The following is a 24,441-nucleotide window of genomic DNA, read 5'->3' as shown; positions in this document are numbered from 1 at the left end:
CATCCGAGCATGCGGGGAGTTTAGGATAAAACCTCCCAGGTCCCACCCCTGGAGCCTCTGCTGTGGCACTTTGTTAAAAGAGCGCCCTACGTAAGTGATGTGCGTTTATGCAACGAGCCACTCTGCGTGAATGAGGAAACCGTCGGCGTCAGCTGACCCGGAAGACCTCACAGACATTAAGTGAAAGAAACAAGCTTCAGAAGGGTAATACACACTGTGATCCCATTTATGACTAAGAATTAGGTAACTGCCTATGTTTAAAAAAAGGTCTATTTTCAGGCAGAGAGAAAGGGCTGGAAGGATACACGGGATGGATCAGAGGCATGTGGTGTCTGAAGACAGGACAGGCTAGGGAAGCGGGGAGGGAGGGCGGAGCTGATCAGGACGGACTTCAGCTCTAGCTACCTCCTTTGTATGAATTTTTAAGATGAAAATGCGATTCAACAATATAATTAATAAGAAAGGAGACAAAAGCAAAGAAAGCTCTGGTGTGATCCTAGGGGTGAGTGAGGTCTGTGAGCCGGGGTCAGGGCTCACTAACGGCACAGCCCGCAGGGCAGAGTGGACACCCCAGGACCGACTGCATCCAACGAGCCCCTGCTTCTGGCTGGGGAAGCCACGACGTGTGTAGCAGCATCACCCCACTCATCGGTCCTCTCGGAGCCTCGGTGTCTTCTTCAGTAAAACAATAGGGTGATACTCTGTCCATAAACGCTGCTTTAAGAGCTGTTATTTTAATTGCAAGTCTCCATAAGAGCAGCTTTGGGTTTGGGGACGGGGAGGGGGGAATTTGGCTGAATTTCCCAAGAAGTTGAAAAGGGAATACTTTTGGCATGAGGTGCGCACAACTTTGCACTTCTGAAGCGGCAGGACCTGAAACCCAGTGGCCCTTTAAAAACTCCAGTTAGAGGCTGTGAATCAGGTCGTTAATGGGATGGTCCCCTTTCTCCTCACTTCCACTTTCTTATTTACAAAGAAGTTCCCAACAGATAATCCAAGGTTGGCTAATTATCACGGAAACAATACAATCAGGGTAAAAGCAGAGATTTTGTGCCTGGAGTAAGGAGAAACGTGTTCTTCCGATTTCAGTGGTTTCCCTAAGTTACACTATCAATTTGGTTTCATCATCGTAATTCCTCCCAGAGCTAGACACCTTGTTATAAGCTAACGACATTTTACTTGCATGAACCTGGCAAACATGGCCGAGTTATTACATTTTGGTTGGGAGGCCAGGTCTCGGAAAGAACGGCAGCTTTTGTGTGTTGGTGAGAATGAAAGGGCTTCTAGGCCAGCAACCTGCCAAGCAGAACAGGGAGTGCTGCGGTGGAGCCCGCCGGGGACGGAGCGCCGGGAAGGCCGGCTGCTGGTCCCCACGCGCCACCGGCCTCCAAGTGGGGATGCTTCCCTGCCGGCCGTGCCCGTCAAGGCCCTCAGGAGACCCCGTCTCTCTCCTCCTCATAAAATTACCTGCAAAGGTGCGCCGTGACAAACAGCACCTGCCCCGGGCGCCGAGCGGAAAGAACAGAAACAGCCCCGTCATGAGTCTGGGGAATCTCTCCGAGACCAATTACCAGGTCCAGTCCAAATCCAAGACCCACCGCTTTCCTACGGTTTTCCAAGAACAACATTGACATCCAGAGGCGCAATCTGACAACCGTACTTCTTTTAGCCAGCTTTTCAAATTCATGGCCAAGAAGACCTCAGACCTTAAACGTGGACCTGGAAATAGCGGCCCCGCGGACAGTGCCCAGTTTCATCAAGCCAGCTCTCCCCCCTCACCCAACTTCTTCCGACCTCACGCGACACAACCAAGTACCTTTTTGATCGCATGTGCATCTCCTTCTCTGAAATGTACCTCTCTTTGGGTTTGAACAAGTTATCTGGAAAAAAAAAAACAGAAAGAAGGTTCATTTCAGAAGGTCCGGACGTTGCACGTTTCTTGAGAAACATCGTGGCGGACTTAGTTCACACTCCGTCGTGGGTCTCAGTCTCAGCCCCAGCCTGTTAACAAATACCGCAGGACTCGGTAGACACACACCGTAAACTGCGGTACTGGGATCAAAACCGACAGGGCGGCCTGACGGGAGTTAAATACAGCGTGACATCCAGGGTGAGCACGTCACAGACTTTGTGGACAGCGACTCCTTTGCCTGCTTTGTTGAGCAAGAAGGGGCCACGGCCTGCTGGGGCAGAGCCAAGGGGGTGCAAAACGCGTCAGTGTGATTCTCGGAGCACAGCCCTGGGTGTGAGGTCACTGTGTCCGTAGAAACATCTCCACACTAGGTTTTGGGTGCCTCTGAGGACAAGGAAATCTCCCAGCAATCGCAAGAATACTTCGGGAGCAAGATTTTCCCCTCACAACCGTAGCCCTCCGTCAGGACGCTCAGCCTCTGCATCCTTTCTGATGGAGTAATGAGCCCTCTCCAGTGTCAAACAGTATCACGGACGACAACATGATAGTAACGTCTGCCTAGTGTCCTTCGAGAAAGTGCTTAGTGGCTAAAAGTCACCGAGTCCGGAATGTCTTTTTTTTAGTGTCAGTACATATTATTAACCACAATGATGTTTTCAGATGGCGCATTTAAAAATGGTCTGTGTTTAAAAGAGAAACCGTGGAGACCCTCTGGCAATAACCCTGAAATTTCCGTGAGACTCTCAGCCCCATAGATTAGCCGAGTCTGGCCCAGAAAACTGCTCCTGGGGTGCTCACTGCGTGGGGAGCAGCTGAGCAGCCGCCACACACACCGTCTGGGACACCTGGACGGTCACCAGCTCACCTGCCTCACTCAGCACACGTGGACAGGCAGCTCAGCGTCCCTGCCGAGAACCATGGAGTTGAGGGGGGCTTCCTGTGGTCCCAGCCCAGACCCCACCAGGTTTCCATCAGCCTCCCCGACCTGGGCCCGCCCCCCTCGCTCAGCTCTCCAGTGGAGCCACTGGCGACTTCTCAGGCTTGAGAACAGGCAGACATTTCCAGGAAGAGACAAGAAGGGGGAACAGAGGTAGGGATGAAAAGTCTACCCCGCTCCAGGGAACTGTAACACAGCTACTGAATCACAGGACGGAAATGACACGGTCAGCCTGTGTTCTGTCTGGTTATAAACGAAAAAGGAAAATGGCGCCATTGCTCAGCTTCAGAGAGGAAATCCAAGGGGGAAATAAGAGAAAGGAGGAAGAAATCAGGATTCTCCCAGGGCAGGGGACACCCCTCCAGTCTCCCGGAAGGTGCTGGGCCCTGTGATGAGGAAAGCCAACGGCGCTGTGAAGAAAGATCAGCCGAGGTGCCTCCCAGTGCCCGTCCTCCACTCGCGCTCCAGACGGGACCGGGCCAGAGCCCAGGGCCTCAGGGAAAGCCGACTGCGCTCCAGAGAAATGGGTGTTGCCTTAGAGCATCAAGGTCTCGGGCAAGCAAACGTGTCCATCTGGGGTCTCGCACTCACAGACACGGAGACGGAGCCTCGGACGGAGAATGAGTCCAGTCCGCTCTGGCGTTCCCCAGGCGCGCTCGGGAGCGAGCTGAGGCCACTGTGGACACATTCCTGGTGCCCCCAGGGGACAAAACTGTGACAAGCCGCATGTATAACCTTTTTATCATCCCCATCCAATTATATGTGGTCTACCTCAGAAATTAGCTTTGTTTTTGTTTCGTTTCATTTCAGTTTGTTTCTTTAGAGCACCTGATAACACAATCAAGCTTCAGTCTTTTTTTCCAAGAGGAAATAAAAACATCTGTGAGCTGTTTGGCACCTCTGCTGCTTTGTTTTCTTTTTTTCCCCCTGAATTCTTCTTGGCCTGCTGTGCCTCAGCACAGTTTTAAATTCTGGGCCCAGCAGCCCATGTTAAGTGCAAGACAAGCAGGTTTGTATCCAAGAGGGCCAACCCCCGCTGGTGGGCGCCACCCCTCACCTCGGTTGGTTGCTGTTGACTCTGAGTTTTCATAACAACACCAGGCCCACCAGGAAAGAGAGGGGACGAAAGGGGGGCCCTACCTCCCTGGAGGAAGTTGTTTGAAATAAATCAAGTGTGTCACAAACGGCTCCCCAGTCACTAGAGTGAAAAGAACTCTACTTGGCACTTTGAGAGGGGAACTGGCAAAGCAGAGGGGAGGGGACAGGCTGATACCTGAGGGTCGGCATTACTATCCCTAATGGACCGTTGGTGCTTACTGAATCTCAGTAGATCTTCACCCCAACCCTGCGACCTGCTCATCAGTCTTTGTATTTTAGGGCTGGGGAAATCGAAGCTCAAAGGGCCAAGGGTTTCTTGCTCAGGTTCTTGCAGTGAACACGTGAGTGGCAGAGCTGGGTTTCAGTCCAGATCGGTGCAGCCACGTCCACACATGCTGTTAGCCTCAGAACACGCCACCAACCCCCGGGCACAGAATCGGCCTTTTGGAAGCGTGGACAAGCACTAGTCCACTTCCCGTGAGACCATCCCTAAATTCCTTTCTCCTCCTCCTTCCTTCTGCATTTAACGAGCACCTACTGTGTCTTCAGGGGATGCACAGGAGGGAAAGAAAACGACATCTTGTGACCTTGAGACCTCACTTGTCAAAGGAGACGTCAGTTAACTAACAGACCAGTTGCAAAGTATTGGGTAAGTGCTATGACAAAACCGAATCACAGCCACACGGTCAGAGGAGACTGGGGAGGTCAGGGGAGGAGATACTTAAACCACGACCCACGTGACCACCCGTGGGGGCCAGCAGAGGGGCGAGGAAGGAAGGAACGGGGGCCGTGGCGCACGCAGCGTGAGGGAGGAGGGCACGAGGGCAGAAGGGAGTAGAGGCGAGAGCAAAGACAGCTGTGCTTATCCACCGAGGCTGCCCTTCACCACCTGGGAATCCGATTTCCTCACATGAGCACTGGAATCCGTGCCAGAACCTTCTATGATTCTACTGGGCACCAGAGGTGGGAATCATCCGTGTTGGCTTTTGCAAGCCTATTAGGGAGATTTGCAAGCCTGCTGAGTTTTCCTTCAGAGTAAGAGAGACGGAGAGCCATGCGGGGTTCTAAACAGGAGATCCGATATGGATCGTCAAAGGATGACTCCAGCGACTGCTCAGAAGATGCACGAACAGGGCAGAGGAGATTCAAACATGGCAGGAAGCGGGGAGACAGGTCAGTCCATCGCCTCCGGGGAAGCCAGAGAGGGTAGTGCTCAGCACAGCTGGGAAGTGGGAGGACGCAGGACTTGTCTACACCGAACTTGAGCAAAGTGAGCTGTGAAGATGGGAGAGAAAACCAGGCTTCGGGTTGAAACAATCCTTCACTGATGACTGTTGAGTTTTCACCTCTCTGGCGCTCGGCTGACTCAAAGATCAACAAGATTAAGGACTCAGAGTCCAGCGTGAGAGCCAGATACCTGAAGCCTTCAGATGCCAGGACCCACGCCTGCGCAGGGAGGGGCTCACGGGGGATGCGCGGTCCACCAGGGAAGGGGCGCGGCTGGGGAGGATCCACAGCAGGAGACAGCCAAGCTGAATCTTGAAAAACAAAGAGGTGCCCTGATGGTGGGAGGAGGGGTGGCAGGAGGGCCGGGAGGAAGGTGGCCCAGGCAGAGACACAGCAGGGCCAGGGGGCCCGGCCTGCAGCAACAGAGGCTTCTTCGAGGACACGTACGGCAGGCTCCGCTGGGGACCTTATTTCATGGGATGGAATCCGTTCTGCACGCTCTTTGCTCAAAAATACAGCGAAATCCTATTTATCAATTCCCTTTTAAGGGAGACTCTGCCTTGATAAAATTAAAGTGACTGGTGAGAACCATTTTCAGCCTGCTTACGGGTCTTCCGTGTTTCTTGGGAGCTTCGTGTATTGTAATTCACTAATGTGGAGGAAAGAGAACTGAGGATCTATTTATCTCTCATTATCATTCAAATAGACTTTTTTTCCCCAATTAAATCACAAATTGCCCATTTCTGTCTTTCTGGAAAATCCTTTTTTAAAAAAAAAACCCTGAATCTCTTGTGTCTGCTCATTATTTCATCCAAACTGCTGGCCTGTTGCTAAGTACACGCGACAAGGCCAGACGCGCCAAGCCCTTGCCTGGTTCAAAGGCAGCAAACAACCAGGGACCAAGATTTCGGTGCTTCTGGGGCCGTTCTTCGCAGCTGAGCGAAAGCCAAGCCCCGACGTCCCATTCATCTCTACAAAGACACGGGGATATTATAAACTTCACCACACAAGTGTGCAAACACGCGTGCATGCCCAGGGACAGGTGGCCTCAACGTTCAGACAGCGGACAGTGTCACCAGGAGGATCACCCGGACCCCAGCACGATGAGCTGTTCATGAGGCCAGAGCTCAGTCTCCTCCGCACAGAGCCCGTACCCGCAGCTCTGATTGCAAAGCTTCATTTTTCTTATTGAACAAGTGATCTAAACGATAATCAAGTGCACACTGGATTTATTACTGCAGTGCCCTCCCAGAAGCTGACGTTCTGCAGTCACCCTGAGCACCTTTGAAGCATCCTTTCGAATGGGCTTCCCCCATCTTAAAAAACAAAACCGAGACAGGTGACTGGTGGAGAGAATCCGGCCAGAAGCCAACAGCCAGTTTGGAGTGGAGATGCCAGGTCCACACTGCCCAGAATCTGCTGTTAAAGTCTGAGCCTCCCCAAAGGAATGGAAATAGGCTGTTTTAAGGAAGAAAATCTCTACAGGAATATAAGGAGGAAAATCTCTAGAGGATTCTTCCTCCAGGATAGGACCTCAGTATGCGTGTATTCTAAGGTCACAAGGCTGTTCATTATGTCAGTGTCAAAGCCAGTGAGCAGTGGCCTTCCTGCCACTAGAAAAATCACATCGTGGTTTTCAGGAGTTAAATGCAGCTACTTGCACATCATTTCCACTCTGCTCGCCTCGGTGAGACCTCTGATTTGCTGATGTTGGCAACTGCCGAGTGGTCTACCTTGGACTAATTAGCCCTCCAGAAAATTAAACAGTGTGCATTATGCCATAGAAAAGCGAGTTAAAGACTCATAGCTTGTTTGCCTCCAAAGTGCCCTTGTGATGATAAAAGCTGTTGCTGGGAATCCCTTCCACCCTCCTGTGGAATCCTGCTCCTGAATGTCAGATCCACTTGCTGAGCAGCCCATTCTTGGGTCCAGAAGGTGGGTGGACCCTGCATGTTCCTTTTAGATAAAAGTGATGCTCTGTGACAATTACCACTCAGACACGAAAGAGATGCTGATATCACAGTTTGGAAATGCAACGAGGTTTTCCGACCCTTCTGGCAAAAGGCATACAAAACTAAGAACTGAAAAACAGACCAGAAGTCTGCAGAGACATCTATTTCTCTCTTCAGGCTCAGTACAAGAAGTGAGCTGTCAGAGGGCTTCTGGCTGGAGATGAGAAGATGGCTCTCTTGGCAGAAAGCTCAGCTCCTGCACGTACAGATTTATCCTCAAGGTTAGAGCTGGATCGCCATCTCAAGGCTTCCATGAACAGATAGAGAGCTGGCAGCTAAAGGATGGATTTGAGAAGGGGCTCACACCTGGGCAATGGGGTGGCAAGGAGGACGGCCCACCAAGCACACTGGAGGCCCATGAGCCTCCCACAGATCGTAACAGGAGAAGCCTTGATGCGGCATTGGTGGATAAGGCCTGGGGACCACGGCTCCAGTGTCCCCAACTAGAGGAACCAGATCTCCAAGTCAAGCATGTCTGTGAAAGACAATTATTGGAGAGAAATGGAGTCTTAATACAATCCCCAATGCTATCCGCCTCTCTCTCTCTCGGACCCAAGAGCTCCACCCTAAGCTCCCTTCCCCCCGGCCCCCAGGGTCCTCTCCTATACGGTTCCAGACTCGGTTTACTTGGCTGTCTACCTGGCCAACTCCCTCCCCAAGTGGCTCGTGAACCCCTGGAGGACAAGGGGGAGTCCCTTCTAGTCTATTTGCTTCTCCCCTGACCGACATCCCTGATGCCCTGGTTCATACTGCAGCTCTGTGGCCAAAGACACCAAAAGTGAACATTTCTATTTATCTTCCAGTTACTCCTCAAGAGATGTAGCAAGGGACAAAGGGGTCTAAGCCTCCCCATGAAATCCACGGGGCCGAAGAGGGAGGCTGGCCCCCATCGGTGGTGGCTCTCTTCCGTGCCACCTCCTTCCTATCTTGGGTCCCCGGCACCAGGCCACCTTGGAACAAAATGAAACCGTGCAAATTCAGTTCACCCTGGTGTCTGCAGGGTCATAGATTTGCAAACCAACCCAGATCCTTACTCAAAACCAGATGCTTAGAAACTGAGCGTCTGCCAAGGGCTCCTGTCAGTTGCCTAAAATGTGCATTTTAAGGCGGGGTGGGGGGGAGCCCTGCTGGCGCTGGCAAAGCCATGTTCGGTGTTTCCTGCAACGAGCACATTGGGGAAGTTGCAGGCAAACCAGAGGCAGCTGGGCAGCTTCACCCAGCTGCTGAGATTTAATTAGTGACCTCACTGCACATGGCAGGAAATTCATCGTGTGTTTCTGCTTACATGAAAATAATACGAGCATCAGTAAATGAAGCATGGTGCTTTTATGATGTCAGGCTGATGCTTCCTCTGGCCTGACTCTCTGCACTGTGAGAAAAGGGTCGCTTTGTGGTCCAAGTCTGAAGGCCTGTGGGTCAGTTTAGGCTTCAGCTCAGCGCTCTGTGCCCTGGGACTGGTGGCTCGAGCTTGCTGACTTTCCCTCCGTCTCTGCTCAGTGCAGGGGCAGTATCTGCTTTAAAGGTCCTTGGAAGGTCTCACGGGAATGGTCCATATGAAAGTGCATTGTAACCATGGAGACGCCAATGGCAGCAAGGATGCTAACTAGCAGCACTTGTTAAGCACCCGGGGGCCCCACCATGATTTAATTAATCCTGTGACTCAGGAAAGCGGCTCTTCTCTTCAATGGTGAGCAAACTGGGGTCTTGCAGTTTGGTAACCTAGCCTCAGATCTCAAAGCCAGTAGGTAAGAGGCCTCAGAACTGACACACAGGACACTTTTCACAGAACTGGAACAAATAATCCTAAACTTTATATGCAATCACAAAAGACTCAGAAATGCCAAAGCAATACTGAAGAAAAAGAATGAAGCTGGAGGAGTAACCCTCCCAGACTTCAGACAATACTACAGAGCTACAGTCATCAAGACAGCATGGCATTGGCACAAAAACAGAGATGTGGGTCAATGCATCAGAACAGAGAGCCCAGAAATAAACTCACAGACCTACACTCAATTAATCTTTGACAAAGGAGGCAAGAATATACAATGGGGAAAAGACAATCTCTTCGACAAGTGGTGTTGGGGGAGCTGGACAGCTTCAGGTAAATCAATGAAGTTAGAACACTCTCTCACTCCATACTCAAAAATAAACTCAAAATGGCTTAAAGACCTAAACGTAAGACAAGACATCATAAACCTCCTAGAAGAAAACATAGGCAAAACATTCTCTGACTTAAATCTTAGCAATGTTCTCCTAGGGCGATAGAAATAAAAGCAAAAATAAACAAATGTGACCTAATTAAACTTACAAGCTTTTGCACAGCAAGTGAAGCCATACATAAAACAAAAAGACAACATATAGAATGTGAGAAAAATATTTGCAAACTATGCAACTGACACGGACTTAATTTCCAGCATATATAAACAGCTCATACAACTCAATAACAAAAAGAAAGACAACCCAATCCAAAAGTGGGCAGAAGACCCAAAGAAGCATTTCTCCAAAGAAGACATACAAATGGCCAATAGGCACATGAAAAAATGCTCAATAGCGTGAATTATCAGAGAAATGCAAACAAAAACTACAAATGAGGTATACTCTCAAATAGATCAGAATGGCCATCATTAAAAAGTCCACAAGCAATAAATGCTGGAGAGGGTGTGGAGAAAAGGGAGCACTCCTACATTGTTGGTAGTAGTTTGATATAGCCATTATGGAACACAGTATGGAGAGTCCTTAAAAAACTGAAAATAAACTTACCCTATTATCCAGCAATCCCCCTCCTGGGCATATATCGGGAAAAGGCAAAAACACTAATTTGAAAAGACACATGCACCCCAATGTTCATAGCAGCACTATTTACAATAGCCAAGACATGGAAGCAACCTAAATGTCCATTCACAGATGACTGCATAAAGAAGTTGTAATACACAAACACACACACACACACACACACACACACACACACATAATGGAATACTACCCAGCCATAAAAATAAAATAATGCCATTTGCATGGACCTGGAGATTGTCATACTAAATGAAGCCAGAAAGAGAAAGACAAACACTATACCACTTATATATGGAATCTAAAAAAAAAAAAAAAAAAAAAAAAGACACAAATGAACCTATTTACAAAACAGAGACACATTCACAGACATAGAAAACAAACTTATGGTTACCAGGGGTAAAAGGAGGTAGGGAGGGATAAATTGGGAATTTAGGATTCATAGATCTTAACTACTATATACAAAATAGATAAACAACAAGGTCCTACTGTACAGCCCAGGGAACTATATTCAACACCTTGTAATGGCCTATAATGAAAAAGAATCTGAAAAGGAATATATATATTTATGTATGAATGAATCACTGTGCTACACACCAGAAATTAGCACAACATTGTAAATCAACTAAACTTCAATTAAATTAATTAATTTAAAAGAGGGTGAAAAACAGAGGCTTGAGAATTATCACTGATGGAATCAAGGGGATGTCTGTGCTCTGCAGAAGATAGATGGTTGTGCTTCTCAAAGTGAGCCTTACATTTTCACATAAATGCCAACATCCTTGTGGCTTTGCTTCCCATTCAGTCCCTGAACCAGTAGTGTCAGCAACGCCTGGGGACTCATCACACATGCAAATGCTTGGCCCCACCCCAGGTCCCCTGCATCAGAAATCCTGGGGCTAGCCCAGTGGTCTGAGAGGTCACAAGCCCTCCAAGTGACTCTGACACTTGCTCAGGTTCGAGGACCCCTGAGAGAAGGTAACAAGAGCGTTAGGAAAAGAATCAAGTCCCGACATGGGTTCCCAGGCTCTGAGGAAGGCTTGCCAAATAGAATACAAGATGCCTAGTTACACTTGCCTTTTAGATCAACAATGAAACGTTTTTTACCATAAGTATATCCCATGCAATATTTGGGACATACGTACGCTAAAAGATGTCTTGATGCTGTGAAACGCAAATTTAACCAGGCATCCTGTATTTTCACTTAATGAGTCTAGCCACCCCACACTGAGGGTTTGGAGAACTTCTCCATGCCATGGAAACAGACAATCAGGTCACCAGTCCCAGGGCCCCCAGTGGCATAGTCTGATTCAGCTGCCTGAGTCACAGGGAAAGCCAGCCTCTGCCCTAGTTACACAGTCAGTCCCCCGGCAGTTTCTTGCTCCCTCTAGCCACTTTCTCAGCTCTTGGTAGGGACACGCCACCCTCCCTGGTTATTGTGACATTTGTGAAGTGCTTTCCAAAGGGATTGTGAATGGCTCCTCTTTCTCTGATGGACTCTGTTGGGTGACAGCGTGATGGCACTGTTACAGATGCTGGGGCAGCCCACATGGAGAGAGGTCCAGGCAGAGCCTGTCTCTGGACAAACTTCCAATGAGGCAAGCCAGCCACAGACTGTGAAATCGGCACCATGCCCCACTGCCCGGGGTCCCCAGGCCCTTCAACTGTCGCTTTCAGACATTGCTAGACCAAAGGGATTCAGATAATGAGAGTGAGACCTCCTTCCCACAGCCCCAAATTTCTGTGGGAAATGGCAGATTGGAACTCTGGGGTTGGGGTTTCTTGGCAAATTGTGGTAGATATTTACAAAAGCAAAGATTTCTAGAGCTATGTCTCAAATGTGGACTGTCAAGAATTAGATAAAAGCATTCCAAGGTCAAAGAAGTTTAGGGAAAATGAGCTTAAACAAATGTAAGCAGTCTTCACTGTTGCAGGACTTATCAGTGCCTTTAACACACACTGGGCATTGTAAACCTCTAAGAGAATACAGTGCACAATACATTTCTCCAGGAATCTGAAGGGATTGCTCTCCCTGTGGCATGCACTTTGCATAGTCTAGGTTTAGGGAAGCCAGGGAGAAACATGAAAACTGCACAATGTTAGAAGCTATAATTAGTTCTCAATTTTCAAAGTTATTTGTGACTATAGACTAGGATTTAATCTATATATTTATATAGAAAGATAATGTAATTTATATAATATAAAGAAAACCCGGTGTACTTTCACATTTTCTTAAGAACGTGTGTGTGTGTTGAAAGGCAACTTTAAATTACTCATGCAAAGGAACTTTAAAATGGCTCAGATCACACACTTCACCAAACAGCAACATCCAGTACATGTCTGAAAGACTGGCTATGGATATAAAAGTCTTATTTGCTCCAATTCCAGGGTTTCCCGGCATTTTTTAGAGAACCACAAAATATGGTGATTTATAGATGATGAATAAACTTTCATGCTGGTTGCCAAGTAGATTTATATCCTTGGTGTCACTGCAAGGTTTATTGCTGAGCTGCGCTGTGGGATAAAAGGGAAATCATTTGGAAAATAAAATCCAGGCAATTGGGAGATTTCCCATCAAGACATTTTTCCTTACCACTCTGCAGTTCTGTGTTTTTCCTCCACATTATTTTAATTGGAAAGAACACTGTCCTGTAGGTCTACTGCTGATCAACAGACATAATTTGATCTTTTCTTCCCCTGTTTCTTAGAAAAAGACACAACACCTTTCTCACCAGTCCGTGAAGGACACCAGCAATAGCGTACATGCAGATGACTTTGAATCAGGGAAATGGTCTTTTCGCTATATCACGCTTCTTGTTTTCCTTGCAGACGGATGAAGTAACAATTTACTTTTATCTGATAAGTACATTTTAAAATTCCTTTGTGAGTAATACTGGGAGAACTAGCCCCAAATATTTATTCAGATGATTGGTGGAAAGACATTCACAAGATCAGATCAGCCAGAGCAGGGACGGTGTGGCCAGCGCTCAGCAGGCTGCGTGATGAACAGCACATTCTTATTACTGCCATGACTTCCCCAGCCATCGCATATCTGCTGGGTCACTGCTACAGCTAGACGCTCAGGGAATGCAAATTAATTTTAATACTTGCTCCAGCCAAAAATCATCAGTGGAAACAGATCTGCCAGAGAAGGCATTCTGCAGTGCCTTCTGGAGAATTCCACTCCTCTACTGCTCCATGATTTAAATGGGTAGGACTTGGCTCACCTTGGGAAGTGTGGATAATGTAATTCAGATTAAGTGAGTCTGCTTTGCTACATGCAGCAGAGAGAGCTTCCCTGAGTGACTTGGTGTGCTGTGCGCCTGCTGGCATTTAGAATCGAAAATTTTTTGGTACACCCACAGGACCATAATCCAAAGTGAAAAGGTAAGAAGGCAGGCAAGAGAGAGAGATACAACAGACTGGAGGGCTCAGACTGGAAGAGGTGGGGAGGTGGAAACTGGATGGGAGTAGTCAGGGAGGGCTTCCTGGAAGAGGGGTTTTCCTGAAACCGTCTTCCTGATGGGTTTCCTACACATTCACAGGTTAAGGGACAATCTGGAAGAGCCACAAAGACCATCCAGTCAGCCAGAGGGGAAAGAAGCCAAGACAGAGGTAAGGCAGCCCTGGGCTGTGACTGCCAGGCTCTTGAACCAGCCTTGGCACTGAGTGCAGGTGGCAGCAGTGACTTATAAAGAACAAGGTGCTCAAGTGAGAAGTGAAAGTCCCCACGTGGCCCAAGTCGTGCATCACAGGAATCAGAGGAAAGAGCCTTGGGGGGAGAGACTGAGACAGAGGCTGGACTTGAGACAGGCTAGCAAGGTTAGGCAGGAAGAGGGACAGACAAGGCTTCTGTCAGGTGGTTTGGGGCCCCTGATTGTGAATGTTCCCAGAGGTAAGGAAGGACAGCCAATGAGACCAACTGGGAAAAGCAGGCAGGTGGGCAAGTCAGGTTGGAGGGGTCTGGGCAGCAGGGGGCAGAGGGAATCCAGGGAGGCTGGAATGCTGGACCCCCGGACCAGGGGGAGATGGTGAGGGCCCAGCTTGGGGAGCTGCAGTGGGGCAGGATAAAGCCACAGGCTGGTCACTGGGAGGCACTAGGCCTACTACTTATGAGTGCGGGAACGATACTTCCCACAGGCTTGCAGCCCGTCCTGTCCCAGATTCATCCCCCAAGGCAGAAGCAATGGCTCATTCTGGAACACTGATTCCCAGGTGATGGTCAGCCTTTGAACAGCCCCAGACGCCAGTCCCCAGACCCCAGGAGCTGAGCAGAGATGAGGAAGAAGCCCTGCCTGTAGCCCTGGGCAGCCCTGGAGAAGTGCAGAGGCGAAGCCCTGACTTGGGAAGGAGAGAGAGGCCCACGGATGAGAGTCAGTGACCTCAGACACTGAGAGCAAAGCCCGGCCTCCTGCCCTCCTCCTCCAGCCTCCTGGAGTCTCGTCTTCTCTCCCAAACTTGGCAGCCCCACGTTCCACTGATGCTGTCACCCAGAACCCCTGCACCTGTCACCCTTCTGCATTCCACTGCCCTGCCTGGCCAGCCCCCGTCACATCTTACCTGGAGCGCCTGTCTCAGCCTCGACCACAGAACACAGTGAAACTCACGGGCAGCATATACAAAGCCTGGTAACCTCCCTGGGCTCCTCTTTGGCCGGTCCCTCTCCCCCTCTGCTTTCCTCCCCCATTTTACAGCCCAGCCGTAGCTGAACTGGGCACCCAGCGACCGCTCCCCACGGTGCTTCCACGGCCTCACCCAGCACCATCCTGCGCTCCTCACCCTGCACCACGACTCGTCTGCCTAGTCTCTACTCATCCTAACGCCGTACACGGTCTCCTCCATCAGGAGCCTCAGGTACCCCCAAGGTGGGAGCAAGTCCACCGCCTGCCTGAGGGTTTCCATGGCAACCCCCTTTCATGGCACTTAGCAGATCCCAAGGTCACTGCCTCTTTACCTGTGTGCTGTCCCCAAGAGGCGGGGAGGTCTAAGAGACCAGGGACCGGGCGTGGCGCACAGTGGGGTATCAAGAAAGGTCTGCTGAGAGAAGGATGGAGAGGCTCCGCTGTGTCACTGCTGGAGCCAGGCAAGGTGGCCCAGGCGGCCCACCAGGCAAGGAAAGGGGCCGTGCATTTATCAGCTCTGCAAACTCAAGCTGCAGGTGATGAGTTAGTCAGTGAAGACAGGCTGGGGCTGCAGGCAGGACCTTTACGATGCTGCTTCCTGGACTGTCTGTAGTCTCAGTTGGTCTCAGAAATCCCTCATCTCCACACAGGGAGCCCAGTGAACACTTACACACACGTGCACTCACATGCGTGTTTGCACACATGTGTCACCGCCCCTGTGCCCTGAGGCGCCTAAGGATTCGTTAGCCAACAGGAAGCAGAGCTGGCCCGTGGGCCCAAGGGGGGCAGTGTCCCTGACATCAGTCCCCGTCCGAGGGGGCATCTGTCAGCCGTCAGAGCTCCCACCTGAACCCCTCAGGTCTGCGCCAGCCCCATCAGAGGCAGCGCCCCCAGTTCAAAAGCAATCCGACTCTTCCTTCCAACCGACATCTTGACACCATAGCCAGAGCTCGTTCAGGCGGGTGATGTACTAACTAATTTAGCATGTACGAAAAACATCTGCATCTCGCTTTTATCATCCTGCCAGCAGACAGGCTGAAGACAAGATGTGCGCTGTAGACTTGCTTAATGGGGCCTTAAGCACTCCCTGCCCTTGCCCGAGCTCACATGAGGCTCTGGTTGCAGAAGTTGTGGGACTGAGCTGACCTAACACAAACAAACACAAGGGTAAACCTCTCATCAACCATAAACACTGCGGGGATCAGAGAAGCAGCCGTAAAGCTGTGCGCCGAAGCCCGCCCACAGCCTTCTAGTTGGTAGGACTGTCTCAGAATTGGGGGAAAAATAGGTGGCTAGGTTACTTAAAGCTATTGATGGGGTCGGATTGCCTTTTATTATTATACACGATTTTAAGATTTTTCCTTCAAAGGAATGTGAACTTGTAAGGATAATATCTGTTTGGGGCAAAACATCACAGTTGGATGATGGAGTGGATAGAACTACGTCTCCCCAAAAAGATGCATTCAGAGCCCCTTCCCTGTACATGTGATCGTGGCTTTATTTGGAAACAGGGTCTCTACAGATGTCTGCAAGTTAAAGTGAGGGTGGTCCCTAGTCCAATGACTAGTGTCCTTTTAAGAAGAGGAAATTTGGACACAAAGACACACAGACACGAGGGAGAAGGCAGGGGTTAGAATGAGGTTTCCATATGCCGAGAAATGCCAAGGAGCCCAGAAGCTATCAGAGCTGGGAGAGGGGCGCAGGATGGCTCCTCCCTCAGCCTCCAGGAGGGATCAATCCCTTGGATGCCTGGATTTTGGACTTCTGGCCTCCAGACTATGAGAGAACAAAGTTCTGTTACTGTCCCACGCAGGCTAGGGCCATTTCTTACAGCAGCCCTAGGAGATTAGCACAGGCGATCAAGGCAGCATCCTTTTGACATTTGAGGTGATGCTCTTCCGGACCCCTGGGGCAGGTGCTATGGCACAGATGGAAGGGAGCTGGCCCCGAGGGTGAAGACGGAGGGCCTCACACGTACCAAATTCCCAAAAGTCCACGGGTCTCCATTTTTTTTTTTTTTCCTACACAAAGCGAAGGGATCTGAGAGAAAAGGAAGCTTCCTAGTTGCCATTTTTGGGGGGTCTACATGAGTATGTGGAGCTGTAATGTGACACTGTTTTATATTTGTTGACAACACATTAGTTTATCCGACCGCTTTCATCAGGCAGGATCTTCAAGAATGTTGAGGCCAAGTGGCCCCCACACCACAGGCACCCTGGCGGCCTCCCCAGGACGAGCCTGGACACTGAAGCCCCCAGGGGCCCCCAGCAGTGGCTGATATCTGGTCTCTCATAGCGCCTTGAGACAGCTGCACCTGAACCCGAACTGCTCTTTGTTGAGGCACAGACAATGGAGAACACACCCAAATAGAGTCTCTGCCAAACGCCAGTGGAAGTTTTTGCACACTCATTCTGTTTTGTCCTTTTTTTTTAAATTTTGGGGGTGGGGGCAATTAGGTTTATTTATTTAAATGGAGGGACTGGGGGATGAACCCAGGACCTCGTGCAGGCTAAGCACGCGCTCTACCACTGAGCTGCATCCTCCTTGCCAGTACTTACGCTGCTGATTCCCTTTTCTCAGCATCCTGGAAAGTGTGCCTGGGGAGGTGATCTGCCGCATCCTTCACCACGAGAAGGATGCATTCAAGCCCGCTCGTGGTGGGGTCTCGGACAAGCCCCCCGCAGAGCTCTGGGTGGGTGAGGGAGACTTAGCTGGCCCCTGGTTAACAGGAATCCTATTACAACGCCCTTTGTCCTCCGACCCTCATTTCCCCCGTAAGATCTCAGTGATGCTTGCTAAGCTGCATTTTATTGAATATGGTTATTTCCCCAGAGTGCTGTTATTCAGACTTATACCCATGATTCACCTCCTCGGGGCCAGAACAGTTTCCTAGGAAGAAAGGTCTTGTTCCTCTACCCAAAGGGATAAAACTGAGGCTTCCCCAGGCCTCCAGATTTTAAGACTTGAGTTGGCAGGCCAACAGCAGAGGCCTCCACGTCCCCACCTTTGCCCTTGTCTCTTACTGTTATCCTTGATGGTTTAATAGTCTGTTTATAAGCTCCACGAAGAAAGACCGAGGCCAGCCTCGCTCCCTGCACTCTCCCCAGCTCCCAGTGTGGGGCCTGGCCCAGAGAGGCTTCCTGACAACTCCTTCTCTCGTGAGTCAGTGGGCGCCGCCCTCCCAGGGCCTGCTAGACCCCGGCCTCCCAGTGCTCGGAAAGCCGGCCATTCCTACGCCGAGCTCACAGCAGGAGAGGGGTTTCGAGATGACGAATGTTGATGTAGACAAGCTGGAGTCAACCTCTCACCCTGGGACCTGTTTCACAATCTATAAAGGGCAAAGGGGAGCTCTTGCAAATATCTGTGAGGAGCCAAGAATCTGAACTGGCTACCCTGGCCGCTGCAGTCGCGTGGCTTCTTTCCCAGCCAAATCAGTACATTTGTGTCCCGAGTTCTCCCTGCTGAATTCGGGGCCCATGTCTAATCTCTCGAAGGGGGCTGGCTCCCCAGGCAGGCTGGACGACACAGAAGTTTGGGGACTTGAGTGCATACAAATCCTGCATGTGTCAGATCATCACTTGGACCATCAGCTCTGGGGGAAGGTTCCAGCCCCGAGACCCCACAGTCTCGTCAGCCCTCGCCAGCCACCTGCAACTTACCGCTGAGAGGGTGGGGAACGGTGAACTGCTTCTTGTTGGCACGGACAGGAAGGAGACTCTGCTTCGGGCGCGGGCTCTCGTTCTGCTGGGCTTTCCTCTGCTGTACCATGTGTTCCAGCTTCTTCAGACGTTCTTGCGAGCGAGAAATGAACTGAGGTTTACGGACCTCCAGTGCCTCCTAAGAGGAGCAGAGAAAACACCTCATTCTTAGAAGAAGCGATGCAGGAAGGCAACATCCATCAGGTTTGGACCAGAAGCAGATCGACAGCACAGCGCACGAGCACGTCGCGTGGCTTCTAAGATGCTAACTTTCCACGTGTTGACGACACAGGACCTGGTGGTCAGTCCGGGTCAGCACCAAGGGCCCCAATGCAGCACGGCTGATGACAACCGACTCTGAGACTGTGACACAAAGCCACACCTCTACCCAGTCCTTCTCCTACCTGTGGATTCAGTCATTTCCGACAGACCAAAATCGGAATGCCCTGAATTGCATATTCCAACGCGACATGGGTGGGAAAGGAGTGAGGCCTGATGAGTGAGTCACTTGTTTCTGCTGGGGGATGGATGCCTTCAGCGGCACAGAACTCCCTTAATTTGCCGGAGACTACCCCACACCCAGCATGAAACGCGTGTCTCTTCAGGAGAAACAGGCACCGCGGCTAACGGAAACAGCTTCTCCTCCCAGGAAGAGCTGGCGAGGTAGCTCTGCCTATGCAAAATCATTTTGCAAACTCCAGAGGAGGTCAGAACTCCCGTGTTTCCACTTCAGCCTCTCCCTCCTCCAGCTCCGAGCATGCACTGACCACCTGCACAGGTTTACTGAGAAAGAATAACCATCGCGACCTCATTCTGCTTTGGACCAGACACTGAACCCGGTGCTCTGTGTGTATTCATTGTCTGAGAATCCCCACTTTGATTCTGGAAGGCAGACATATTCATTCCCATTTGACGGAGGCAAAAACTGAGGCTCGTCGTGATCTGGGAGATCACATGGTGACCCTGCAGCTGTGGGAGCCCCACCCTTTCCCCACCCTTTCTTTCCTTGTCCTCACTTGCTATTCCTCGCAAAGTGCTGTTTCAGCGGCGCCCCGGCCTAGAGGGCTACCCCAGCCGCGCCAGGGGCTCCAGCTCCAGCTCTCCTGGTGCCATCTGCCAGCCCAACCTCACAGACCACCAAGCGCAGGTGATTCACACAGGTTTCCCGCCATGCCTGGCTGTGAGTCCTGGGCGGCATGGGCCGTGTCTCATCCACATCACACCCCTCACAGCCACTGCCCGGCTCTGCACAGAATTGTGCTCCACACAGGCCCCTGGGAGGGGCTGCCGCAGCAGAGATGTCCCCTGCCCCAATTCTCTCCCAGCCCTGCCGGGAGTTCAAAGCTCCCGGGGGAGGGCAACACGGGCTCCATCTAGGTCATGGATGTGCCCTTGGCCACTGGGCCAGGAAAGGGGTCTCTTGGCCAGCTGGCTGCCGAGGTGCCAGCCCCAGGTCCCAGGCACAAGTCACTGGGGCCTGGAGGGCCAGCCCCCAGGAACGGCCTGAGGACCCATGCGTGGCTGCTGCCCAGAGGCCCCTCCCGAGGCTGGATGCTCGGGATGCGCTGGGGACAGCATCCGTCTCTCATGATCGGTCCACCCAGGCCCAGGGCTGCAGGGGTGGGCAGGTGAAGCCAGCTGCACAGCTGCAGGGCAGTTTCCAACTTACCTTGTGTCCTTTCAGAAGGCGGCTGCCATGCAAGCTTTCTCCAGGATGCTTACCCTCTAATCTTTATACCTGTGTGTTTTTTGAACTTTGAAAATATTTGTACACATTACTTCTACAAATGGGAAAAGGCACCAAATGAAAGCTTCCATATCCTTGAACTCACGGCCACATGACTTTGGGACTTCCTTAACCTTTCAAGGGCTAAATGTTCTTATCTGAAGACAGGGTTATAGGGACCCCTGCCTCGCAGGGGTGCCGTGAGGATGGAAGGCTCTGACGCCAATGAAGTGACCCCTCCCCCACGTTGGGGCACCTGAAAGTTCTCAACAAATGCTAAGTCATTGCTCCAATCACTGTTGATGGCCTGCCAGCCCCATTCTAGCCTAGTGGAGAAGTCGTCTTTATCTCTGGTACTCACACGGTGCAACAGAGGCCCAGAGAGGTTAGGGGACCTGCCCAGAGTCACACAGCCACCAGGCAGCGTCAGGTCTCCAGCCTCAGAAGTGGAAGTGAGCTCATGGGCCCATGGGGTCAGGGGCTTCCTGGTGACATTCAAGTCCAGATGCAGAGAAGGCCTTACCTGCAGGGTCAAGGAGCTCGCAGGCGTACGCTGGCTCTCAGGACAGTCTTCCGACAGGTCGTGAGCCACTGGTCCCCCGGGGGGCGCTGGCTCTGGGGACGTGGGCTCAGGCGTGGTGGGGTCCTCCCTCCTCTTGCATTCCTTTATTTTAACCACCAAGTCACAGCACGTGTAATCCCCTGGGAGAGAAGATTTAGAATGCCATTTAGAGGGCACCAAGTGATTTTCTCCTGGCTCCTCAACACCATTAGACACAGAAGACAATTTTGAAAATAGAAACGCCAGCGGGTTATTAATGGGCCTCGTTAAGTGACGAGATCACATCTCAGCACAGACGCCCAGCTGCTCCGGTCACAGGGAAGAGCGCCTACAGGCAGCCAGACCGCGTGACAGGCTGACCGCGCAGCGAAGGTGTTCCCCGGGCGTCTGACGTTCTGAATGCCTTTGCTCACAACGTGAAGTTCTTCTATCCTGTGCTTCATATTGAGTGTGTCCTGTACAGTTATTACAGCTGGGTTGTTTGGGGACCGGGCATTCACTGATCTTAGGTTTGCTACGCTAATGCTGTAAGACAGAGGAGTGGTGGTCAATTATTTATCCCTCCCCTTAATTTGCCGGATAATATCACCCGCTTTACATTCGTAGTTGGCCCCCTCTTCCTCTCTCAGTGCTGGATTTGCCCCCCCCCCCCCGCCCCGGGGCCATTCTGACATTCCTTCATGGAAAAAGTCAAGGGATGAGTTGATTCAGCAGCTCCTTGGGCTGGGCAGCCCTTGGGGTGGTGAAGGGGAGGTTAGCACACACTCACTGACCACTCATTGACCTGCTGCTCTGCCCGGAACACAACGTCTGTCCTGGCCCGCTTTTCCTGTCTGAGCTTCCCCCACCACACGTCTCACAACCACAGCCTCACCAGGCCTCTCTGGTTCTGAAACTCAACAGCATCCTCCTCGCTGCTCATCTGCACGCTGTCTTATCTCCATGAAGCCCCCTTGCTTGCTCCACCCAGTGACCTCTTACCTCCAGGCCGAGCCCCAATTTCTCAAGCAGCCGCCCTCCCCTTTCCGAGGCAGCTCCATCCTGCCCCCTCTGTGCTCCCACAGTGGTCACACGCCACACCCTCAGCAGCACCCGCGAGCCCGTGGCGGGATGCTTTACCCCCACGAGCCTGAGACTCCCGCCCGTGAGGGCTGGACTGTGTCGCTCTCATTCTGCATCTCTCCACACTGCCAGCCCCGGTGCTGTTGGGAGTTCTGCTGGGAGGAGAGAGGTGGCCATTAGGAGGCCCACCTGAGCACAGGATGCCTCCATGGTCCTGTGAAACTCTTCTCTGATCCCCCAGTTACAACCCCCATCGTCCATATCTGGATCCTCTCTGGTCTGGCCTGGACCAGCTGTCCTATCTCCACTCAAAATCCATCAATGTACCCTACAACCTGTAAGCCCTACAGGCAGACCAGACTTTCCCTTTTTTAATTGAAGTAGAGTGGATTCATAACGTGTCAGATCAGACTTTTCCTGGCTTGTTCATGGTGAAGCTTCCACCTCCAGCTACCAATTTTGATTCCACCAACAACATGCTACTTCGAGGTTATCAGACCCTTCTCCTTGTTCTTCTAAGCATTTGCTCCTATTCTCTCTGGAGGATTTCTCTGCCACTCCCCTCATCCCTGCTTCAGGCCCGACCACTAGCCCAGGTATCTGTCCCCCAGTCCCCCTCCGCTGGAGGTAATTATACTTTCCAACACACTATCTCCATTTCCTGTGAATCTTCCTCCGAGCTCACCTTGTACATGGGGAAGCCAGTTTCCTTCCATCCCTCCCCGCCAGGAAGCACCGAGCACACCACCAGATCCAACAACCTGAGGGCAGCTGGAACACGCCCGTCTTCCTCCATGCTCACAACCAAGCTTTGCCCATCATCTTGAAAGTCTGTCTCCACTGCTGTGGCCGGTTCTCCCCAGTGACACAGTCTGTACTCAGCTCTGGCCGGGTGCCCGAGCCTCACCCTCTCCCATTGTTCCTCCACATTGTCCAGGAGACAGTCACCGTCAGGGCAGATCTAATTAGGTCTCTTTGCCTTCCAGGGCTCAGCCCTGCCTCCAGTCCAGACTCCCTTGGTGGGTTTATAAGGACCTTTCAACTTGACTCATGTGACCTTAGATTCACACTAGGCCTCCCCTTCACCCCTGCACTCTGGTCCCTTGGACCCCAAACCAGCCATGTGCTTTCCATCAGCTCTTTGCTTTGTGTGTGCCTTTCCCTCAGCCCGCAATGCTCTTCACCCTCGGGTCTGATTTTTAAATCTCTCTTCAGCTTTCAGGTCCTTTCTCAAAACCATTTCCTGGAGGAAGATGCCTCGGTGTCTACCCCCCCAATCCCTGGAGCATCTGGGGTTGTCTTCGGCTTCCTGATAGCTCACCACACACACAGTTATGACCCTGATATCCCTGGCACTAACCAAGAGCACCTGGAGGGCAGGAAGCACTGAGCACAGTACCTGGCACACAGTAGGTGTTTAATAAATGCTTCTTTCATGGCACACAGTGGGTATTCAGTAAATGCTCCTTTGATGAATTAATGAATAAAGAACTAGAGAATTAACTTAGGTTCGAAGAGAAATTATATTTATCAATTACCATAAATATTTTAACTTTTACAACCCAAAGCTCTATCATCTTTTTCTTTCTGTCCTTATCTATAGCTCTTTGGAAAAATCTTCAGAGTGACAGGAAGTCTAACTTTTCCACTGACATAACTGGACACCACTGATCTTTTTTCTATTTCATTCTTATGTTCTTTTATATATCAATGGTCACTGCAGTATTAGTCGGGGTCCTCCACTTGGCCTTTAAAGTAATAATGACATGGTTTGAATTCCTGGTCCCGTCCCCTGTGAGAGACTGAGATTGGGACCTATCTCAAAGGCGTCAGGCCCAGCGCACCTGTATATATTCCGTGCCCAGCACACGTGGTGGCCTACACCCCGCAGCCATCGTCCTAGCTCATCAGTTACAGAGGACCACGTCAGCCTGGTGGCCCCGCTGCCCTCAGGGCCGCCACCCCAGCATCTCAGATCCCCCCTAGCTAAGCCCAAAGGCCTGCAGGGCACCTGGGAGTGGACCTCTTCTCAGACTCAGGTGATGCTGGCCTCTTGTGCAGTAGGGCTGGGAATTCCTGACCCATGTGGCACTGCCTTCTCCATGCCTGGGAGGCAGGACTTGCCCACCACTTAAACCTGCCAGTCCTGTCCCTCACTGTGCTCACACAGTTAGAAAAGGGGCAGCTTCGTAAGGGAAGCTTGGGGGAACTGAGGCCCGGGAAGACCCCGCACCGTTTCCCCTCCGAGTACCGAGGAAGAATCACCTCAGCCCTGCCTCCCTTGCTCCTTACCTCGGGGCAACTCTCTCTCTACCTGAACACCACGGTCTTCCTGCGGAGACGTGCGTGAATCTCGGAGGGGGCAAAGGAACCCGGCTACGGGGATTCTGGGCTTCAGGAAGCTTTGCGATGGACTCTCTGCGGGTTCAGAAAGGTCACTAGGCTGACCGCGGTTGCTTGGAGAGCCTGGCCCATCGGGAAGATGGTTAACCAGTCTCTGTTCCGCTGGGGGAGCCGACACGGTCACACGTGCTCCTCCGTGTTGCTTCTCACTGCTTCCAGAAAATACTTCTGGTTCTACCAAAAATAAAATGAGAGTTGTGCTCAAAACTTCTGACGAGCCCACATCTAACGCACTGACGTCTGCACGCCAGACTCTCCCAGAGACAGGCTACCGGGCCGCGGCGCGGTCTCGGGAGGACGGGAGCCGCAGATGCCGACGCGCGAGCGGTCTCCTAGCAACGCACGGGCATCGGCCCGGCCCGGCTCCCAGGAGCTCCGCCCCACACACGGCTGCC

The 24,441-nt window shown here is 51.4% G+C and overlaps 1 protein-coding gene across 2 annotated transcripts in view; it reads right to left on the bottom strand.

The window, feature by feature from the left end:
• C11H10orf90 (chromosome 11 C10orf90 homolog) overlaps window positions 1–24,441 on the bottom strand; it is a 210,223-nt gene that overhangs the window by 2,389 nt on the left and 183,393 nt on the right. Inside the window, exons 5-8 of one of the 2 annotated variants that reach the window (XM_010952665.3) lie at window positions 23,936–24,220; window positions 20,543–20,721; window positions 18,255–18,432; window positions 1,817–1,880 (exon numbers count right to left, since the gene is read on the bottom strand). In XM_010952665.3, coding sequence (XP_010950967.2) covers window positions 1,817–1,880; window positions 18,255–18,432; window positions 20,543–20,721; window positions 23,936–24,220 — 706 coding nt within the window. The remainder of the gene's footprint in view (window positions 1–1,816; window positions 1,881–18,254; window positions 18,433–20,542; window positions 20,722–23,935; window positions 24,221–24,441) is intronic. The other variant, XM_010952672.3, reaches the window with a different exon arrangement.

This window comes from Camelus bactrianus, chromosome 11 (assembly GCF_048773025.1).
Source record: "Camelus bactrianus isolate YW-2024 breed Bactrian camel chromosome 11, ASM4877302v1, whole genome shotgun sequence".
Lineage (NCBI taxonomy): Eukaryota > Metazoa > Chordata > Mammalia > Artiodactyla > Camelidae > Camelus > Camelus bactrianus.
Note: the sequence above shows the minus strand (reverse complement) of the source record. Positions and strands in the feature narration are given on the sequence as shown.